The sequence below is a fragment of the Callospermophilus lateralis genome, chromosome 6, assembly GCF_048772815.1.
Source record: "Callospermophilus lateralis isolate mCalLat2 chromosome 6, mCalLat2.hap1, whole genome shotgun sequence".
Taxonomy (NCBI): Eukaryota; Metazoa; Chordata; class Mammalia; order Rodentia; family Sciuridae; genus Callospermophilus; species Callospermophilus lateralis.
In genome coordinates this window covers 147759334-147779290 of record NC_135310.1, presented here as the reverse complement: position 1 = coordinate 147779290, position 19957 = coordinate 147759334, and the positions used below count along the sequence as shown (strand labels likewise).

The 19957-nt window shown below is 38.3% G+C and overlaps 1 protein-coding gene across 6 annotated transcripts in view; it reads left to right on the top strand.

The window, feature by feature from the left end:
• Positions 1-397: 397 nt before the first annotated feature.
• The window catches only part of Mak (male germ cell associated kinase), a 53639-nt gene continuing 34079 nt past the window's right edge, over positions 398-19957 (top strand). For 5 of the 6 annotated variants that reach the window (XM_076857905.1, XM_076857904.1, XM_076857902.1 and 2 more), the window contains exons 1-4: positions 398-498; positions 16363-16417; positions 17070-17191; positions 19732-19811. In XM_076857905.1, the coding sequence (XP_076714020.1) occupies positions 398-498; positions 16363-16417; positions 17070-17191; positions 19732-19811 (358 nt within the window). The remainder of the gene's footprint in view (positions 499-16362; positions 16418-17069; positions 17192-19731; positions 19812-19957) is intronic. The other variant, XM_076857906.1, reaches the window with a different exon arrangement.

The window sequence follows — 19957 nt, the reverse complement described above, 5'->3', positions numbered from 1 at the left end:
GAAGCATTCAACGAATGGATGTTGCCAGTGATCTTCCTTCCACATAATACAAATGACTTGCTGACGAATGGTACTGTCATTATTGATGATTTCTCTCTGTGCTCTAGGTTGCAGTACATGTTTTGCAGAGACACTTGTTAAAACTCATTTTCCTCTTGTTTTTTATAGGGTGTTCATAAGAATGGAAGCAGTGTTTCTTTGCCAGATTCCTTATTGCTGCATCTCATGAACCTACATAATCCTGAGGCAGAGCCTAAATTTAAGGATGACAAACCTGTCACCACTGTAACAACAACAGAGTGAGGGCAAAAGCGAGTAAAGATAAAGAAGTGTTTAAATTGTTATTCAACAAGGAAGTCATTTCCGTCCACAACGTCTGCTGCATAATTTTTCCAAGATGAACCGATACACGACCATGAGACAGTTGGGGGACGGCACCTACGGGAGTGTGCTGATGGGCAAGAGTAACGAGTCTGGGGAGCTGGTGGCCATCAAGAGGTATGTGCCATTCTTACGTGTGCAGCTCTGGTCTTGCTCTCCTTTGCTTGCTTGAGAATGCCAACAAGTACCAAGAGTGGTCTAGTTCAGAGCCCATGCTCGTTTGACTAGTGAGCGATGCTATTCTGGAAAAAGGGAATATTCTGTGGAGCCTATTATACATTTCTTTAATTTTCTTCTTTTTCTAGATATTATGATAAATGAAAAGCATGAAGTGCTCTGCTCTTTATGAATAATACATTTAGACTCAACCTAAAAGTAATGAATGGTTTCCATTTCATCAGTTGATGACCGATGGTGTTGCTCAGTGGTAGAGCCCTTAACTCGCATGTGCAGGGACTGCCCTGGGTTCAATCCCAGCACCATAATAAAAAAAAATTAAGTTGAATACAGCGTAGAGCTTATTATTATTTTTAAAACAATAAGCTTCAACGTAAGGTGGTATTTCAGTGTGAAATTGACTTCAGAATGGCATAGGATATTTTCCTGAGCATGCCAATTGAATAGCATTAATTATTGCTAATTATTTCTTTTTAATCTGTTGTATTTATCTGTTGGTACATAACAAAATACCATAAAACTTAGTGATTTAAAATAAGAACAAATATTTATTAATTTACACAGTTTCTGAGGGTCAGGACTCCAGAGGTGACTTAACTGGGTAGTTCTGGCTTGGGGCTTCTCAGGAATTGGCACTGGGATATTGACCAAGCTTACAGTCTTCTGAAGGCTTGAGTGGAGCTGGACTATCAACTCTCAGTGAGGCTCACTATATTAGTCTGCTAGGTCTCCGAGCCAGTCTGAGTGGCTTGAAAAACAGAATTTTATTAGGAATCCAATGCAGGGCTTCTACCACTGAGCTATACCCTTGGCTCTATTTTAAATTTTATTTGGAGACAGGGTCTTATTGAGTTGCCCAGGCTGGCCTCCAACTTGCCATCCTCCTGCCTCAGCCTCCCAATTAGGTGGGATTATAGGTGGGAATCATCATGCCCAGCCAAATAACAGAAATTTGTTTCCATTTATTTCTTGGTAGTTGTAGAGGCTGGGAGTCTGAGATCAAGGTGCTGGCAGGATTGCATTCTTCTGAGGTCTTTCTCCTTGACTTGCAGATGGCTGACTTTCTGTGTCTTCGTAGGTTCTTCCCTCTGTGTGTGTCTAAGTTGTAACCTCCTCTTTTTATAAGGACACCAGTCACATCAGATTAATGGCCCTTCCTAAGAATCTCATTTAAATACCTCTTTAAAGACCCTAGCTCCAAATACAGTCACGCTCTGAGGGCTAGGGGTGAGGACTTCAACATGTGAATTTTGGGGAGGTGAATGGGGACACAGTTCATTCCGTACCATAAAGGGCTACGGTAACAAAATTATAGACGAGGTGGCCTTAAACAACACAGTGATTTCCTTATCATTCTGGAGCCTGAAAGTCTAGAGTCAGAGTGTTGCTGGGGTGGTCCCTTCTGAAGGCCGTGAGGGAAGGATCTGTCCCAGGCCTCTCTCCCCGACTCACGGAGGCCATCTTGTTTCTGTGCTCCTTGGCATCATCATCTCCCTATCCCTGTCTCTGCGTTCAAGTTTCCCCTTCTTATAAGGGCACTGGTTATACTGGATTAGGAACCAACCTAATGACTTCTTTTAACTTGATTTCCTCTATAAGGACTGTAACTATATTCAAATATAGTTACACTGTGGTTCTGGGGATTCAGTCTTCAACCTAGGAATGTTTGAAGGACACGACTTGACCCATGACACTCCCTCACAGGGTTGGTGAGTTTGTACTGGGTTGATGAGGCTTCCATTCCTCTTCACATGGGCCTCTTATGACATGGCAATTGGCTCCCACCAGGATGAGACTGATAACCATGTCCCCAAAAGTATGACGATCTAAAATTTAAATGCTTAACAAATATTTTAAAATATCATTATCCTACAGTGGGGTAAGGAGGGGGGAGCATGGGAAGAATAGACGAACTCTAGATAGGGCAGAGGGGTGGGAGGGGAAGGGAGGGGGCAGGGGGTTAGAAATGATGGTGGAATATGATGGACATTATTATCCAAAGTACATGTATGAAGACACACACACAAAGAATTCTGATGCATTCCTCTGTCATATATAAATAAAAAATTAATTAAAAAATAAAATATCATTATACAAAACATTACATGAATAAGGAAACTATATTTTCAGATTGTTCTTCTTAATAAATAAGTAAGTATGCAGTGTACAATAATATAAAAGAAAGATGTATCAGAGAGACTTAATAAAATTCAGCACCTATTCATGATTTAAAGAAAAATTCTCAGCAAATAGGAATAGAAAGAAACTTCCCTAACCTGAGAAAAGCTGTATGATTCAGCAGAAGTAGGGCCAGGAAAGCTGGCCTTGAGCCCAGGTGAGCCATGTCCCTGTGCTGGTCAGTCTTGCCCTGGAGCTCCTGACTGGAGCATTTGGGCAGAAACCAAAGAAATGGACGAGAAATGGGATGAAATTCTCCTCATTTGTAGATTAAAATGATTATGTGAAAATCCACAAAGAAGTACTTTTTAATACACAGTAGATTTTTTTAGAAAAATATTCTTAAAGGCCTGGAAGATACACACAAAATTCCTGACAGCTGTGGCTTGTGGTGAAGAAGGCAGGAGAAAGGATAGGGGGTGGGGTCTTGTGGTATCATGGAAGGTCACCACATTCGGATCTCTGTGACAAAATGCTCATTATTTTGTTCATGTGGTAAAAATGTGTGTTTGTGGTCTCACTTGCATGGACCTAGGTAAAGTGTTGGGAGCAATGAGGGGACCAATACTCTAAGAAGTCAAATAGATTGAGGGATAAGAAGAGGCCTGAGGTGTAATTTAGGAATGCTTTGGCGATTGAAATATTAAAAGCCTCAGCCAAAAGTAACTTAAATAGGGGTTTATTTTTCACACAAAAGTCTTGGCACAGGTCAGCCATTGAGTTATATATTTTAAGTGAATGACTTCTATACTATGTGAATTAGATCTCAACCTGCTGTTATTTTCTTTTTTAAGTCTTGAGTAGGCAGCTCAGGCTAGTACCCTGTCTCAATGATATCATCACCGATGTAGGCTCTTCTGTCTTCCAAAAATAGCTGCAGCTGCTCCAGGCATTAAGTATGAGTTCCAAGGAAGAAGAAATGGGAAGGGCTGAGGCCAGTTAGTTATTTTACTTTTTTAAAATTTGAGAAGCAAAATCTTTCCCATGGTCCTATCCAGAGGAGGTCTGGTTACTTCCCATTGGCCAGACTGTGTCACATGACACACCTAGCTATAAGGGAGGCTGGGAAACTGAGTACTTGGCTGGACATTTTGTATCCCTGAGGCAAAGCTGAGCTCTGTCAATAAAGAGAATGAGAAGAAGGGTTCTTGGATAGTTAGCTCAGGGTGTCTGCCACATTAAGTATCCCTTGTCCACCAGCGTTCTGAAGCAAGGATAGAGCAGAAATGATTGAGTCTTGTGGAAGACTTGAGAAAATTTAAAAATTCACACAGCACACAATTGCTAAACTCTTATTTTACTTGGTGCTCAAGACAAAATAAAGACAAGGGAGACACATTACTGTGCATATTGAAGAAGGCAACAACATAAAGTATGTTAAATCCTATGATGCGGGGATGTTGGGTCCTGGGGAACACAAAGAAGTGATTATAGAAAAGTATTATAAAAGGTTTCCCATAGAAAGTGAGACCTCAAGAATGAGAAAACAATTACAAAAAAACAGGAGGGGGATGGGTTGGTGATTTAGCTTAGTGGTAGAGTACTCACCCAGCATGCATGGGGTTTAATCCCCAGCATGTGCGTGTATGGGAAAAAAAGGTGGGGTGGGGGAGAATGATCCATTCAGTAAGAATAACTTGGAAGGAAAAGATTATTAAAATGAATAAAAGTTACCAGATTTGCAAACCAAATTTTATATTTGCATTTAAAAGCTCAAAGCTCTAACTTGGTTATTTGGAATTATCAGTTGAGCATTCCTAATCCACATATCTGAAATTCAAATGATCCCATATATGAAATTTTTGAGTGCCAATAGGATATGATGGTGGAAAATTCCACAGTCACTTCATGCGTGGAGTTACATGAGATCACAGCTAAAATGCAGGCACACTAAAAAGGTTTTATAAGATTGCTTTCAGTCTGTATGTATGAAGTGTATATGAAACATAAATGAATTTCATATTTAGACTTAGGCTCATCCTCAAGATATCTCATCATACATAGGCAAATATTCCAAAATCCAAAATCTGAAATACTTCTTGTCTCAAACATTTCAGATAAGGTTTACTCAACCTGAATTAGTCTGCAAATGGCAATTGAAACTCTATAGAGGGAGATGCAAAGAAGTCCTCACACAGATGACTGACAAACCCCAGCATATAAAGGGTGGGCTCTGGAAGAGGGTTTTACAAAGAACACTGAGCGAATAGGGGGAAGCCAGAGAGTGTAGAAAATAACTAATCCCAGGGGAAAGAGTTTTTAAAAGGAGACGTGTTCAACTGGAAGATAAGTAATAGCTAGTGACTGAAATGCATCTGTATTGTTTAAGAATGCCTCTTGCTGCAAGTAACAAACACTTAAGTAAGTTAAAAAATGATGACTTAAATAAGTGATTTGTGTTTCTGACATATCTGAAGTGTTGATTCCAGAACTCTTTTAATGATACAACAGGGTACCCAAAGAATATAGATCTTTTCTATCTTCTTCATACTGAGCAGTTAACACTTTTTTGTTGTTGTTGTTCAAATATGTCATCTAATGACCACATTATGGCTACTTCACCTCCAGGCATTACACCTATGTTCATGATGGGAAGGAGGAATAATAATACCAGCAAACTCTTCTCCTATCCTTTTAGAAAGGATTATTTCTTTCTCAGAGACCTAAGGGCTTCCCTTCATGTTATTGGCTAGAATTGGGTCTTGGTCTCCCTACTTCAAGGACATGCAAGGGGACAGTTTTTAGTCTTCCAGCCTCTATAGTGGAAGGCAAAAGCAAAGTGCTAGAAATGGCCTTTTGGTATCCAAACAATATTATCTGCTGTGTTGTTCCTTGGATTGGGGGACTATGACATAGCTGGTGGCTACAGTAAATGTCAGTCCAGTGAAACTGTAGAAGAGATCAGCTAGACTGCAGTAGAGCAAAGAATAGAAGGAAGGAAGGTGACAGCGGTACTGGGCTTTGGATAGTTGGGAAGAATGTGTAACCAGGTAACTGAAGTCACAGAAGAATTGCAGGATACCAGTGAGAGTCCCCCTGAGATTCCGTGGACAGACTTGGAAGCGGAGCCTCTGCGAGCACTGACATGACTTTTCTCCCGTCTCCACCAGCTGTAGGGAAGGCAGAGACCAGAGGATGCCCAGCGAGAGTGGCGGGAAGCTGGGAGAGGGCGGTGCCTTGAGAGGACAGTAGAGCCAAGCAGGCGACTGCAGGAGTAGCAAAGCTTGAAAAGGGGGAGTATGAAACCCACCCTGGGGTAATGATGGCGGAAGGGCGGGGTTACAGCCAGAGTCTGACATTTTTAAAGGTGAGGACTTGGAGAGTAACTGTCCCTTGTGATGATCAAATGTGTCTGAGTGACTGTGACAGGACAGAAGAGAACATTTTGGAGTGGAGGACTGTGAAGCCAGGCTGCTGGCAGGACTGTCCGAGAGGGTGCTCCTCAGTCTGCAGAAGGGAGACTCAGGATGGAGCCCACATTGAGTTGCTTCAAGAGCCACTGGAGAAGACTTTGCATTTCCTCATAAATTCCTATGCAAAGGAATGAACTTCACCTGAAAATGATGGATGTCAGACCCCTTGATTTCTGTTCTCCATGCATCCCTATTTTTTACCAAAACCACTCACATCCCATAATATCCGATCAGGACCATCATCTTATACTTGATGGCATAAAAATTTCAGCACTCCCAATTTAGGCCATAAAAATTCTAGGTTAACACATTTTAAATCTATCCATTCCTCCCCCCGAAATAAAATAAATTCTGTGCTGAATACATTCTGAATATGCAGATGGAGAAGAGCTACCAGTCCTTGGTCTTCAAAGTAGATAGTAAGCGTGTCCCCTTGAGAAGAAGTTGCTTATATGGGAGGAGGTATTTTTCATTCTAAAAACCTTTTACAGAGGAACGAGGAATTGGTGTGGGGGTGGGTGCTGTTAGAATGGGACATGCTCAGTTATCCGCGAGGCTGAAAAGCAGAGTGGAGGACAAGGGCTAGCACAGCACAGAGATGGCCAGGAGAAGCGGGGGAGGGGGGGTGGCGATGGCAGAGTCCAATGGGGTGGGACAATCTGAGAATATGAGTGTGGGAAAGAAATTGGAGTTCTATGCCACATGACATTTTCAATGATGGACCGCATGTATGACAGCACGCTGCCTGGACCACATTCACACAGTCTGCACCAAAGAGCATCCGTGTACAGGAGGCCCCACCATCTAGGTTGTGTCACAGCACTCTAAGACATTCACACAAGGACAAAGTGACGGAAGGACACACTTATCAGAAGTTATCCCTTAAGCACACACAACTCTACTTAATTTCATAAGGAAAGCTTTTCAGCAGTCTAGAGATGCAGTCAGAACTGACTGCATGTGTTGAGGGGTGAGTGAGTTTAAAGAATAAAATAAAAGGTTCTTTTCTGAAGATGCCCTTTGGGGGATTTTAATTTATGGCACCACTTATTTGCTGCCATTAAAAACAAAACAAAACAAAACAAAACTATAACAGCAGAGCACAACGGCACCGCTGCTCAGGAGGCTGAAGCAGGAGCATCTCCTGAGCAACAGAGTTCAAGACCAGTCTGGGCAACACAGAGAGACCCTGTCTCTAAACAATAACAACAAGGGGGAATCCAAGACACTTCAAATTTCAAAATCTGTGACATTGCAGTTCATTCAAGCAGGGGAGGAAGATTCCTTCACCTCGTTGAGATCAGTATTCATGAAGCTTCTGCCCTGAAGGACTTGGAGGCAACTCCATTTCTGAGGTGTTCCTGGGTGTGAGAACTTATGTCCTCAGTGAGCCACTGTGGGTACGGAAATGCATCCAGTCATCTAGAAAATATTTTTTGAGCACCTGTCACATGCCACAACCAGATGTAGGCATCTAAGACTGTCCCCAAGGAACTTATATTTGGGAAAAGAGGAGGACTAAACCTAGTAAGTACATTATAGAGGGTGTTCACAGGTGGCGAGTGCCGAGCAGGGGCAGCAGAGCAGGAAGGGTGACCTAGGAGAGCAGCATGATCATTCTCCTACCAGGAGTTGTTGGGAGTAGCCATGAAAATTAGCTCAAGGCATTAAGGAAATAACAACTGGTCCGGATTGGACTCCCACTCCTTAATAGCCAGCTCTTCCTAGCTGTTTCTGTTGCCTGAATCTTATTTTTCGTCTTCGTATCAAGTACCTTCCATCTTCAAGGTCTCAGCTGACATACTCTCTTATGAAAATGGCCTGACCATTGATCTAAAAGATCCCCTTGCTCTTCTCACTCAGGGTCCCTATAACTCATTTCTGCTTGTGCTTTGTGTTCACTTGTCTGAAGTCTAGTTCCTCTAACAGATAGGAAATACCACAGCAATCATCTCTGACTGGCTCATTCTTCTGGTACGTAGTAAAAGGCAGACAAATGGAAAAATGAGAGAAAATGGCAGGAGCCTAAAAGTAAATGCCTTTTATTAGCTATACCAAGAAGCTGGATTGTCTTTGGGGTAATTATTGTGCAAGGAATATCTGTATTTGTAATTGATAGACATATGTCACCTTAAGAAGAAGCATTGCTGAGAAATAGTAATTGCTGGAAAGAAAGAACCATATTAGTAAATATGGATGAAGGGAGTACAGATTTTGCAAGTAGAATCAAAGTGTCAATTACTACTGAATTATGAAAAGTATTTAAGCATATTTTTATCTGGTTTCTAAAAAATTAGATACTTTTTTAATCTTAGAAAGTTGTTTTTTAAGAATCATAGCAGATAATAAATGCAGTTTGGGATTGATGTGATCATTCTACTAAGTGAATTTTCTTTTCTAGCTATATTTTGAATTGATTTTTTAGTTGTAGTTGGACACAATACATTTATTTATTTATTTATTTATTTTATGTTTTTTTATGTGGTGCTGAGGATCTTTGAACCCAGGGCCTCGAACATGCTAAGTGAGCACTCTACCACTGAGCCACAATCACAGCCCTGATTTTTATTTTAAATTCAGCATTATGCTACATTTATTTTTTATATTTTAGCAAGAAATTTTATGAATCTGTAACACTGAAAAGTATCTTTCAGTATACTGATAAACCCTTGATTTCATTTCTTCATAAATTTCTAGTACTTGACTAGAGCTGAATTTCTGATTCACTAAGGTTATTTTAGGGATAATAACAGTGATGCGCTACATGTCCTATAGTCGATCATAGATAATTGGTAAAAATAAGAATATCTACTGTTTACTGAGTCCTGAATTAAACATTTTGTAATATACTTTTTCTTGTGCAGTAGCTTCTACTTTATGGCTAAGGAATTTGAGGCACAGGGGGACCATGAGGTCACTCATCCAAGGTCATTAGTCAGTGGGCTGTTGAGCCAGGGCTTGAAGCGAGGCCACACAGCTCCACAGCTCACATCCCATATCCTTAACCATGATGTGCTGCCGGCTCTTTCCCCGGTTCCTCCACTGTGTGTTATACCCTGGTAGAGGCTCCGGATTATGAGACTTATTCTAATTAATAATGTAGCACTAAGCTTCTTGAGGATCTTCTAGAACACCTTGGTAGTAGATTACAATGCTAAATTAAGAGAGCTGCCCCACGCGCCTGCAAGGTAGGCTGACCTGCGACCCACCGGCAGGTCAGGCACAGCAGCCGGCGGAGGGGCACAGCTGCCCCTCGCGCCTGCAAGTTAGGCGGAACTGTGACCCACTGGCAGAACAGGCCCAGAAACCCACGGAGGGGCAGAGCCGCCCCACGCGTCTGCAAGGTAGGTGGACCTGAGACCCACCGGCAGGTCAGGCCCAGAAACCCGAGAGGGGCAGAGCCACCCCTGTGCCTGCAAGGTAGGCGGACCTGCGATCCACCGGCAGAACAGGCCCAGTGGCCCGCCATCGCCCCGGTTGGGGGAGGGGCAGAGCCGCCACTAGCGCCTGCAAGGTAGACAGACCTGCAAACGACAGACAGAACAGGCCCAGCGGCCTGTGGAGGGGTTGAGCGCCCCCCCCCCGCCCACCCCGGCGCCTATAAGGTAGGTGGACCTGCAACAATAGAAAGAACAGGCCCAGCAGCCTGCCGGCGTGGTAGGCACATTGCCCCAATTGGAGGAGGGGCAGAGCCACCGCCACCGCCTGCGAGGGAGACTTTGCAACTATACAAGAGCAATATAAATATATAGGGGGAAAAAATCAATAACACAACAGTTTCACCAAGCAGAAAGAAACACGAACAGTATGAAAAGACAAGGAAAGAAAGGACCACAAGCAATGCAGGTCAACTCAACTTTAGAAGAGGTAATATCTGCAGCAGATGGAATGTCAGATAAAGAATTCAGGATATACATGCTTCAGATGATCTGGAGTCTCAAGGAAGACATTAGACAGCAAAATCAGACAATGAAAGACCACTTCGACCACTTCGACAATGAATTACATAAACAAATCCAAGAAACAAAAGATCAATTATACAGGGAGATAGAGGTTATAAAAAACAAACAAACAGAAATCCTAGAAATGCAGGAAGCAATAAACCAGCTTAAAAACTCAATTGAGAATACTACCAGCAGAGTAGAACACTTAGAAGATAGAAGATCAGACAACGAAGACAAAGTATTTCAACTTGAAAAGAACATAGACAGCTCAGCAAGACTGTTAAGAAACCATGAGCAAAACATCCAAGAAATATGGGATAACATAAAGAGACCAAACTTAAGAGTCATTGGGATACAGGAAGGTATAGAGGTCTAAACCAAAGGAATGAGCAATCTATTCAATGAAATAATACGAGAAAACTTCCCAGACTTGAAGAATGAGGCAGAATCCCAAATCCTAGAAGCCTACAGGACGCCGAATGTGCAAAATCATAAGAGATCCACACCTAGACACATCATAATGTAGATGCCCAACATACAGAATAAGGAGAGAATTTTAAAAGCTACAAGAGAAAGGAAGCAGATTACATTTAGGGGTAAACCAATCAGGATAACAGCTGATCTTTCAACACAGACTCTGAAAGCTAGAAGATCCTGGAATAACATATTTCAAACACTGAGAGAAAATGGGTTCCAACCAAGAATTGTGTATCCAGCAAAATTAAGCTTCAGGATGGAAGATGAAATTAAAACCTTCCATGATAAACAAAAGTTAAAAGAATTTGCAGCTAGAAAACCATCTCTTCAAAACATCCTCGGCAAAATATTACAGGAAGAGGAAATGGAAAATATCAATGAAAACCAAAAGCGGGAGGTAGTACAGTAAATGGGGGGGGATAATCAAAGAGGAAAACAAACTATGTTTAGTAACATAAATAAACAAATATGGCTGGAAGAACAACCCATATCTCAATAATAACCCTAAATGTTAATGGCTTAAACTCACCAATTAAGAGACACAGGCTAGTAGAATGGATCACAAAACAAGACCCAACAATATGCTGCCTTCAGGAGACGCATTTGATAGGAAAAGACATACGTAGACTGAAGGTGAAAGGTTGGGAAAAATCATATCACTCATATGGACTTCAGAAACAAGCAGGAGTATCCATACTCATATCAAATAAAATAGATTTCAAGTCAAAGTTAATCAAAAGGGATAAAGAGGGACACTACATACTGCTCAAGGGAACCATACACCAACAAGACATAACAATCATAAATATATATGCCCCAAACAATGGTGCAGCTATGTTCATCAAACAAACTCTTCTCAAGTTCAAGAGTCTAATAGACCACCATACAATAATCATGGGAGACTTCAACACATCTCTCTCACCACTGGACAGATCTTCCAAACAAAAGTTGAATAAGGAAACTATAGAACTCAATAACATAATTAATAACCTAGACTTAATTGACATATATAGAATATACCACCCAACATCAAGCAGTTACACTTTTTTCTCAGCAGCACATGGATCCTTCTCAAAAATAGATCATATATTATGTCACAGGGCAACTCTTAGACAATATAAAGGAGTAGAGATAATACCATGCATCTTATCTGATCATAATGGAATGAAACTGAAAATCAACAATAAAAGAAGTAAGGAAAAATCATGCATCACTTGGAGAATGAACAATAGGTTACTGAATGATCAATGGGTTATAGAAGACATCAAGGAGGAAATTAAAAAATTCTTAGAGATAAATGAAGACACAGACACAACATATCGGAATCTATGGGACACAATGAAAGCAGTTCTGAGAGGAAAATTCATTGCTTGGAGTTCATTCCTTAAAAAAAGAAAAAACCAACAAATAAATGATCTAATACTTCATCTCAAAATCCTAGAAAAAGAAGAGCAAAACAACAGCAAAAGAAGTAGAAGGCAAGAAATAATTAAAATCAGAGCTGAAATTAATGAAATCGAAACAAAAGAAACAATTGAAAAAATTGACAAAACTAAAAGTTGGTTCTTTGAAAAAATAAATAAAATCGACAGACCCTTAGCCACGCTAACAAAGAGAAGAAGAGAGAGAACTCAAATTACTAGCATACGGGATGAAAAAGGCAATATCACAACAGACACTTCAGAAATACAGAAGATAACCAGAAATTATTTTGAATCCTTATACTCCAATAAAATAGAAGATAGTGAAGGCATCGATAAATTTCTTAAGTCATATGATCTGCCCAGATTGAGTCAGGAGGATATTGACAACCTAAACAGACCAATATCAATTGAGGAAATAGAAGAAACCATCGAAAGACTACCAACTAAGAAAAGCTCAGGACCGGATGGGTATACAGCAGAGTTTTACAAAACCTATAAAGAGGAACCTATACCAATACTTTTCAAGCTATTTCAGGAAATAGAAAAAGTGTGAGAACTTCCAAATTCATTCTACGAGGCCAACATCACCCTGATTCCTAAACCAGACAAAGACACTTCAAAGAAAGAAAACTACAGACCAATATCTCTAATGAACCTAGATGCAAAAATCTTCAATAAAATTCTGGCGAATCAGATACAAAAACATATCAAAAAAATTGTGCACCATGATCAGGTAGGATTTATCCCTGGGATGCAAGGCTGGTTCAATATACGGAAATCAATAAATGTTATTCACCACATCAGTAGGCTTAAAAATAAGAACCATATGATCATCTCGATAGATGCAGAAAAAGCATTCAACAAAGTACAGCATCCCTTTATGTTCAAAACTCTAGAAAAACTAGGGATAACAGGAACATACCTCAATATTGTTAAAGCAATCTATCCTAAGCCTCAGGCTAGCATCATTCTGAATGGAGAAAAACTGAAGGCATTCCCTCTCAAATCTGGAACAAGAGAGGGATGCCCTCTCTCACCACTTCTGTTCAACATAGTTCTTGAATCACTGGCCAGAGCAATTAGACAGACGAAAGAAATTAAAGGGATAAAAATAGGAAAAGAAGAACTCAAATTATCACTATTTGCAGATGACATGATTCTATACCTAGCAGACCCAAAAGGGTCTACAAAGAAACTATTAGAGCTAATAAATGAATTCAGCAAAGTGGCAGGATATAAAATCAACACGCATAAATCAAAGGCATTCCTGTATATCAGCGACAAATCCTCTGAAATGGAAATGAGGACAACCACTCCATTCACAATATCCTCAAAAAAAAAAAAAAAAATACTTGGGAATCAACCTAACAAAAGAGGTGAAAGACTTATACAATGAAAACTACAGAACCCTAAAGAGAGAAATAGAAGAAGATCTTAGAAGATGGAAAAATATACCCTGTTCATGGATAGGTAGAACTAACATCATCAAAATGGCGATATTACCAAAAGTTCTCTATAGGTTTAATGCAATGCCAATCAAAATCCCAACGGCATTTCTCGTAGAAATAGAGAAAGCAATCATGAAATACATATGGAAAAATAAAAGACCAGAATAGCAAAAACAATGCTAAGCAGGAAGTGTGAATCAGGCGGTATAGCGATACCAGACTTCAAACTATACTACAGAGCAATAGTAACAAAAACAGCATGGTACTGGTACCAAAACAGGCGGGTGGACCAATGGTACAGAATAGAGGACACAGAAACCAATCCACAAAACTACAACTATCTTATGTTTGATAAACGGGCTAAAAGCATGCAATGGAGGAAGGATAGCATCTTCAACAAATGGTGCTGGGAAAACTGGAAATCCATATGCAACAAAATGAAACTGAATCCCTTTCTCTCGCTATGCACAAAAGTTAACTCAAAGTGGATCAAGGAACTTGATATCAAATCAGAGACACGGCGTCTGATAGAAGAAAAAGTTGGCTACAATCTACATACTGTGGGGTCGGGCTCCAAATTCCCCAGTAGGACACGCATAGCACAAGAGTTAATAACTAGAATCAACAAATGGGACTTACTCAAACTAAAAAGTTTTTTCTCAGCAAAAGAAACAATAAGAGAGGTAAATAGGGAGCCTACATCCTGGGAACAAATCTTTACTCCTCACACTTCAGACAGAGCCCTAATATCCAGAATATACAAAGAACTAAAAAAAATTAGACAATAAGATAACAAATAACCCAATCAACAAATGGGCCAAGGACCTGAACAGACATTTCTCAGAGGAGGACATACAATCAATCTACAAGTACATGAAAAAATGCTCACCATCTCTAGCAGTCAGAGAAATGCAAATCAAAACCACCCTAAGATACCATCTCACTCCAGTAAGATTGGCAGCCATTATGAAGTCAAACAACAAGTGCTGGCGAGGATGTGGGGAAAGGGTTCACTTGTACATTGCTGGTGGGACTGCAAATTGGTGCGGCCAATTTGGAAAGCAGTATGGAGATTTCTTGGAAAGCTGGGAATGGAACTACCATTTGACCCAGCTATTCTCCTTCTGGGTCTATTCCCTAAAGACCTAAAAAGAGCATACTACAGGGACACTGCTACATCCATGTTCATAGCAGCACAATTCACAATAGCAAGACTGTGGAACCAACCTAGATGCCCTTCAATAGACGAATGGATAAAAAAAATGTGGCATTTATACACAATGGAGTATTACTCTGCATTAAAAAATGACAAAATCATAGAATTTGCAGGGAAATGGATGGCATTAGAGCAGATTATGCTAAGTGAAGCTAGCCAATCCCTTAAAAACAAATGCCAAATGTCTTCTTTGATATAAGGAGAGAAACTAAGAACAGAGTAGAGACGAAGAACATGAGAAGAAGATTAACATTAAACAGGGATGAGAGGTGGGAGGGAAAGGGAGAGAGAAGGGAAATTGCATGGAAATGGAAGGAGACCCTCAGGGGTATACAAAATTACGTACAAGAGGAAGTGAGGGGAAAGGGAAAAAAATATAAGGGGGGGAAATGAATTACAGTAGAGGGGGTAGAGAGAGAAAAGGGGAGGGGAGGGGGGGAGGGGGGATAGTAGAGGATAGGAAAGGCAGCAGAATACAACAGACACTAGTATGGCAATATGTAAATCAATGGATGTGTAACTGATGTGATTCTGCAATCTGTGTACGGGGTAAAAATGGGAGTTCATATCCCACTTGAATCAAAGTGTGAAATATGATATATCAAGAACTATGTAATGTTTTGAACAACCAACAATAAAAATTTAAAAAAATAAAATAAAATAAAAAACTCAAAAAAAAATAATAATGCTAAATTAAAGCAGTAGGGCCTATTTGGTTTTTGGTTTTCAAAAGACAGCAAGTGTAATTCCTATCCCTGAAGAAACATTTTTTTAGAACGTATCTCCTATCTGATATTGAATAGACTACAAATCTATTCATATGCAAATACAGCTTCTACCTATGGTATACATAATGGAATTGCTCGATCACTCTAAATACACTCTTGGTATGCATCTCTAATGGTGTCCACACTGGGATGGAAGAGGGAAAGAAAAGGACAAAAATCCAGGAAAGGCTTGGTTCAGCCTCCAGTCTAAAGGAAGCAAGCAAGCTACTTCTAAAGCCTTCTAGCTCTGAGTCTTCGATGATTAAGCCATTTAACTTTATGGTCCTCTTTTCTAAAGCTAGGTAATGATATAAAAGTTGTCTGATCAAATCACTGACTAAGTTTGCTACAAAACTGTGATTCTTCCCCCATCCCTCTCTGAGGTACAGTGTTGCTTATTCTTTTCTTTCTTTCTTTCTTTATTTTTTTTCTTTGTACTAGGAGTAAACTCAGGGGTGCTTTACCACTGAGCCACATCTCCAGCTCTTTTCATTTTTTATTTTGAGATAGGGTCTCACAGAGTTGCCTAGGGCCTTGCTATATTGCTGATGCTATCTTGGAACTTGTGATCCTCCTGCCTTAGCCTCTCGAGAGTCACTGGAATTATAGGAGTGCACCACTGCACCTGGCTCATATTCATCTTTTAAGTTCCAAAAAAAGAAAGGAAATATGGAAGAGGCTCTTTGAGCAAAGCATAACTAAACTGATTAGGAAAATGTTAAGGACTCACCCAGAAAGGAAGATTAATGGTAATGCATCTTTGTGCTAAAGCAGAATGTCAGACCAGACAGGCAAGAGCCTTTACCAACAGCCTTGAGAGGCCGAAGAAGTGATTTCCTTTAAGAAACTAAACAAAAAAGAGAAGTATCAGCTCACCCAAATTTGTACCTTGTATTCCTCCACCCTGTATGTTAAACGTTTCCTTTATTTATTTCAGGATGAAGAGAAAGTTCTATTCTTGGGACGAATGTATGAACTTGAGAGAAGTGAAGGTAAGTAAATCTTAGAGATGGAAAGCATTTGAAGCCCTCACTCCTTCTTGGGCCTGGGGACAGTGGCTAGGAGAGCAGTCTGTTCTCTGTGGGAAGCATTCCAAAGACAATTGTGTCTGCTTTTCCTTTACCTTCTTGGAGACATTTCTCATTTCTTCTTGCTCTGATGTTAGTGGAGAACAGAAAATAACTATCTTCATATTTGAAAGTTCTCTCACTTTTAAAAGAGCATTTTAAATTCATATTATCAAAAGAAATACAACTTTCCAAACGATAACATACCATTTCCTTATATTTTTCCTGTATAACTTGGCACAATTTTTGGAGACTTTTACATGGAGTTTCACATGGCTAAATCAGGAAAAAAAGTTAGACCTATTAAATAGATGGAGAAAATGTGACAGATTGAAAATGTTTAGTGGAAATTATTGACTTGGTTTATTTTGCATTCATCATTTAAAATATTTGCTGCTTGCTCTAAGCAGATATTCTAAGATTCTTTTTAGATTATGGAGATATTAAAATACAGTTCACTAAATAATTTAAATGAAATGGAAAATTATTTAAGGTAGTTAACATACCTAGCATTGATAAGATTTTTCCAACTTCTATAAATTTGCTTTAAGAATTTAAATGCTTTGTTGTTTTGCAGTCTCTGAAGAAACTTAATCATGCCAATGTGATTAAACTGAAAGAAGTTATCAGAGAAAATGACCATCTTTATTTTATATTTGAATATATGAAAGAAAACCTCTATCAATTAATGAAAGACAGGTATGTCTTAATTTTATACAAACTGTATTTTGGATATTATTTCTTCCATGAATTTCTTGGATCCTTTCAATATGCCATACATTATGATATATAGATTTATCACTCCAGGAGGTGGATTTAAATAATGGAGTTATTATTTTTTAAAATATGTTTTTAGTTGTAGTTGACACGATACCTTTATTTTATTTGTTTATTTTTATGTGGTGCTGAGGATCTAACCCAGCACCTCACAAGGACTAGGCAAGCACTCTACCGCTGAGCCACAACCCCAGCCCCATTAGTTATTATTTTTATTGAACGGTAGTTCTTTATACTGAAGGACCAGCTGGGACATAGCTACCTTCTACAGAGGTCAAGGTAAATATTTTTATGTAAAAATATTTCTATAAAAATAATTATTACATATTTATGTAAATAATATATAATATATAATTAATATTAAATAATGTGTAATGTATTATATTTGTTTATTGATTTTATATATGTTTGTATATTATATATAAATAATATTAAAATATTTATATATAAATAAATATATAAGCTTCTTTCAAAAAAAAAATATATATATATGCTTTTTTTTTTTAAAGTCTACCCATACTATAATACCCAGTAATAAATCTGGCCTTAGGCAAAAGTAAGGAAATTATCTTTATTGTCCTCTCAAGCATCTTATCAAAGCATCTAATCTTAGGGCTGGGAACCTAGCTCAGGGGTACAGTGCTTCCCAGCATGCCCCATGCCCGATGCAGCTCTGCCAAAAAGAATGGAGAAAGGACTGAAGTAGCTCTCAAGAAAGAACCTAATAAAATCACTGGTGAGAATGTCTAAGTGAGTGATAATTACCAATCCCAAGGAAATTCTCATTTTAATTGTTAAACCTGTAGACAGATTCTCTAAAGGTCAAAATATTAATTGTTGGTCACTTCAGTTGGTGGCCTGGCAGAGATTCATATTTTGCAGCCTTAATTTAGTCCTTATAAAAATCTTACTATGGACATTATGTGAACACAATTAAAATCACATTGTTAATACTGTAGCCATTAGTTATATGTAGCCACTGAATTCTTGAAATACCTAAGTTGAAAATTCTTAAAATATCTAAGTTGAACTGTGGTATTAACATACAATAAATTACACACCAAGTTTGGAGAACTTGGTACCAAAAAAAAAGAAAAATTTTAATCATTTTACATTGATTGCATATTGAAATAAATTAATATGTATAATTTTTTGTATTTATGTGTCAGTTAAAAATAAGTTAAAAATAAAAATTTTTAGAGAAATTTCAAAGTTAATCTGTTTCGTTTGCTTTTTTAAAAACGTGGCTACTAGAAAACTAAGTATATTAGTGACTTACATTTGTATGTGACTTACATTAGTGTATTTATATTGGACTTCAGAAGTACAGTAATAGTTACTAATATACAATATAAAACTGAAATATGCATGTCCCTTAAAACTCTTAGAGCCTACATAATACAGATTTCTTAGCCCATTGGTTTATCTGATAGTGATTCAGTTTTCCAATTTACTTTGTTCCTCTTGGGACAGTTTAGAATTTAGCTATTGAAGCTAAGCTATGAAGCCAACCTAGGTGCCCTACACAGATGAATAGATAAAGAAATTGGGGAGATACATATATATATATATATATATATATATATATATATATATATATATATAAAATATATAAATAATATTAAATAATGTGTAATGTATGATATTTGTTTATTGATTTTATATATGTTTGTATATTATATATAAATAATATTAAATAATGTGTAATGTATTATATTTGTTTATTGATTTTATATGTTTGTATATTATATATAAATAATATTAAAATATTTATATATAAATAAATATATATGCTTCTTTCAAAAAAAATATATATGTTTTCTTTTTAAAGTCTAAATAAAATATATATATATATATATATATTTCTCAACCATAAAGATGAATGACTTTATGACATTTGCCAGTAAATAGATGGATATGGAGACTATCATGCTAAGTGAAATAAGCCAATCCCCAAAAACCAAAGGTCGAATGTTTCCACTGATATGCTGAAGCTAAACCACAGTATAGTGTGGGAATGGGGGCAGAGGGGAAGAAGAGAAATTCAGTAGATTAGACAAAGGGGAGTGAAGGGAAGGAGGGGAAATAGGAATAAGAAAGACGGTAGAATGAATCTGACATAATTTTCCTATTTTCATATATGAAAATACCTAAGTGAATCCCACTATTGTGTACCCCCACAAGAATGGAGTTCTAATTAGAATAAGAAATATTCCATGCTTGTATAATATCAAAATGGATTGTACTGTCATGTATAATTAAAAAGAACCAATAAAAAATAATTTAACTATTGAATATATATGAAATACATTCACTGTTGGATTTGAGTTTTTTGAAATATCAGAACACACTTTAAATTTATGACCTTTAACACTATGAATCTATAAATTACACCATTAGCCAGTATCTTAAGGCCAAGAAAGGCTAACAGAATTTCATGACTGTGTATTCATTTCTTCCAGAAACAAATTGTTTCCTGAGTCAGTCATCAGAAATATTATGTATCAGATATTGCAAGGGCTGGCGTTTATCCATAAACATGGTAGGTGTCTTTTCAGTCTGATCTCCCTGTCTCTGAATTGTCAAGGTCACACACAAGAATTGTATGCCAACTGTTCAGTAATGGGGTACATGCCTATCTATACACACAGACTTTATAATTTCATAATCCTATATGGAGTATCTGTA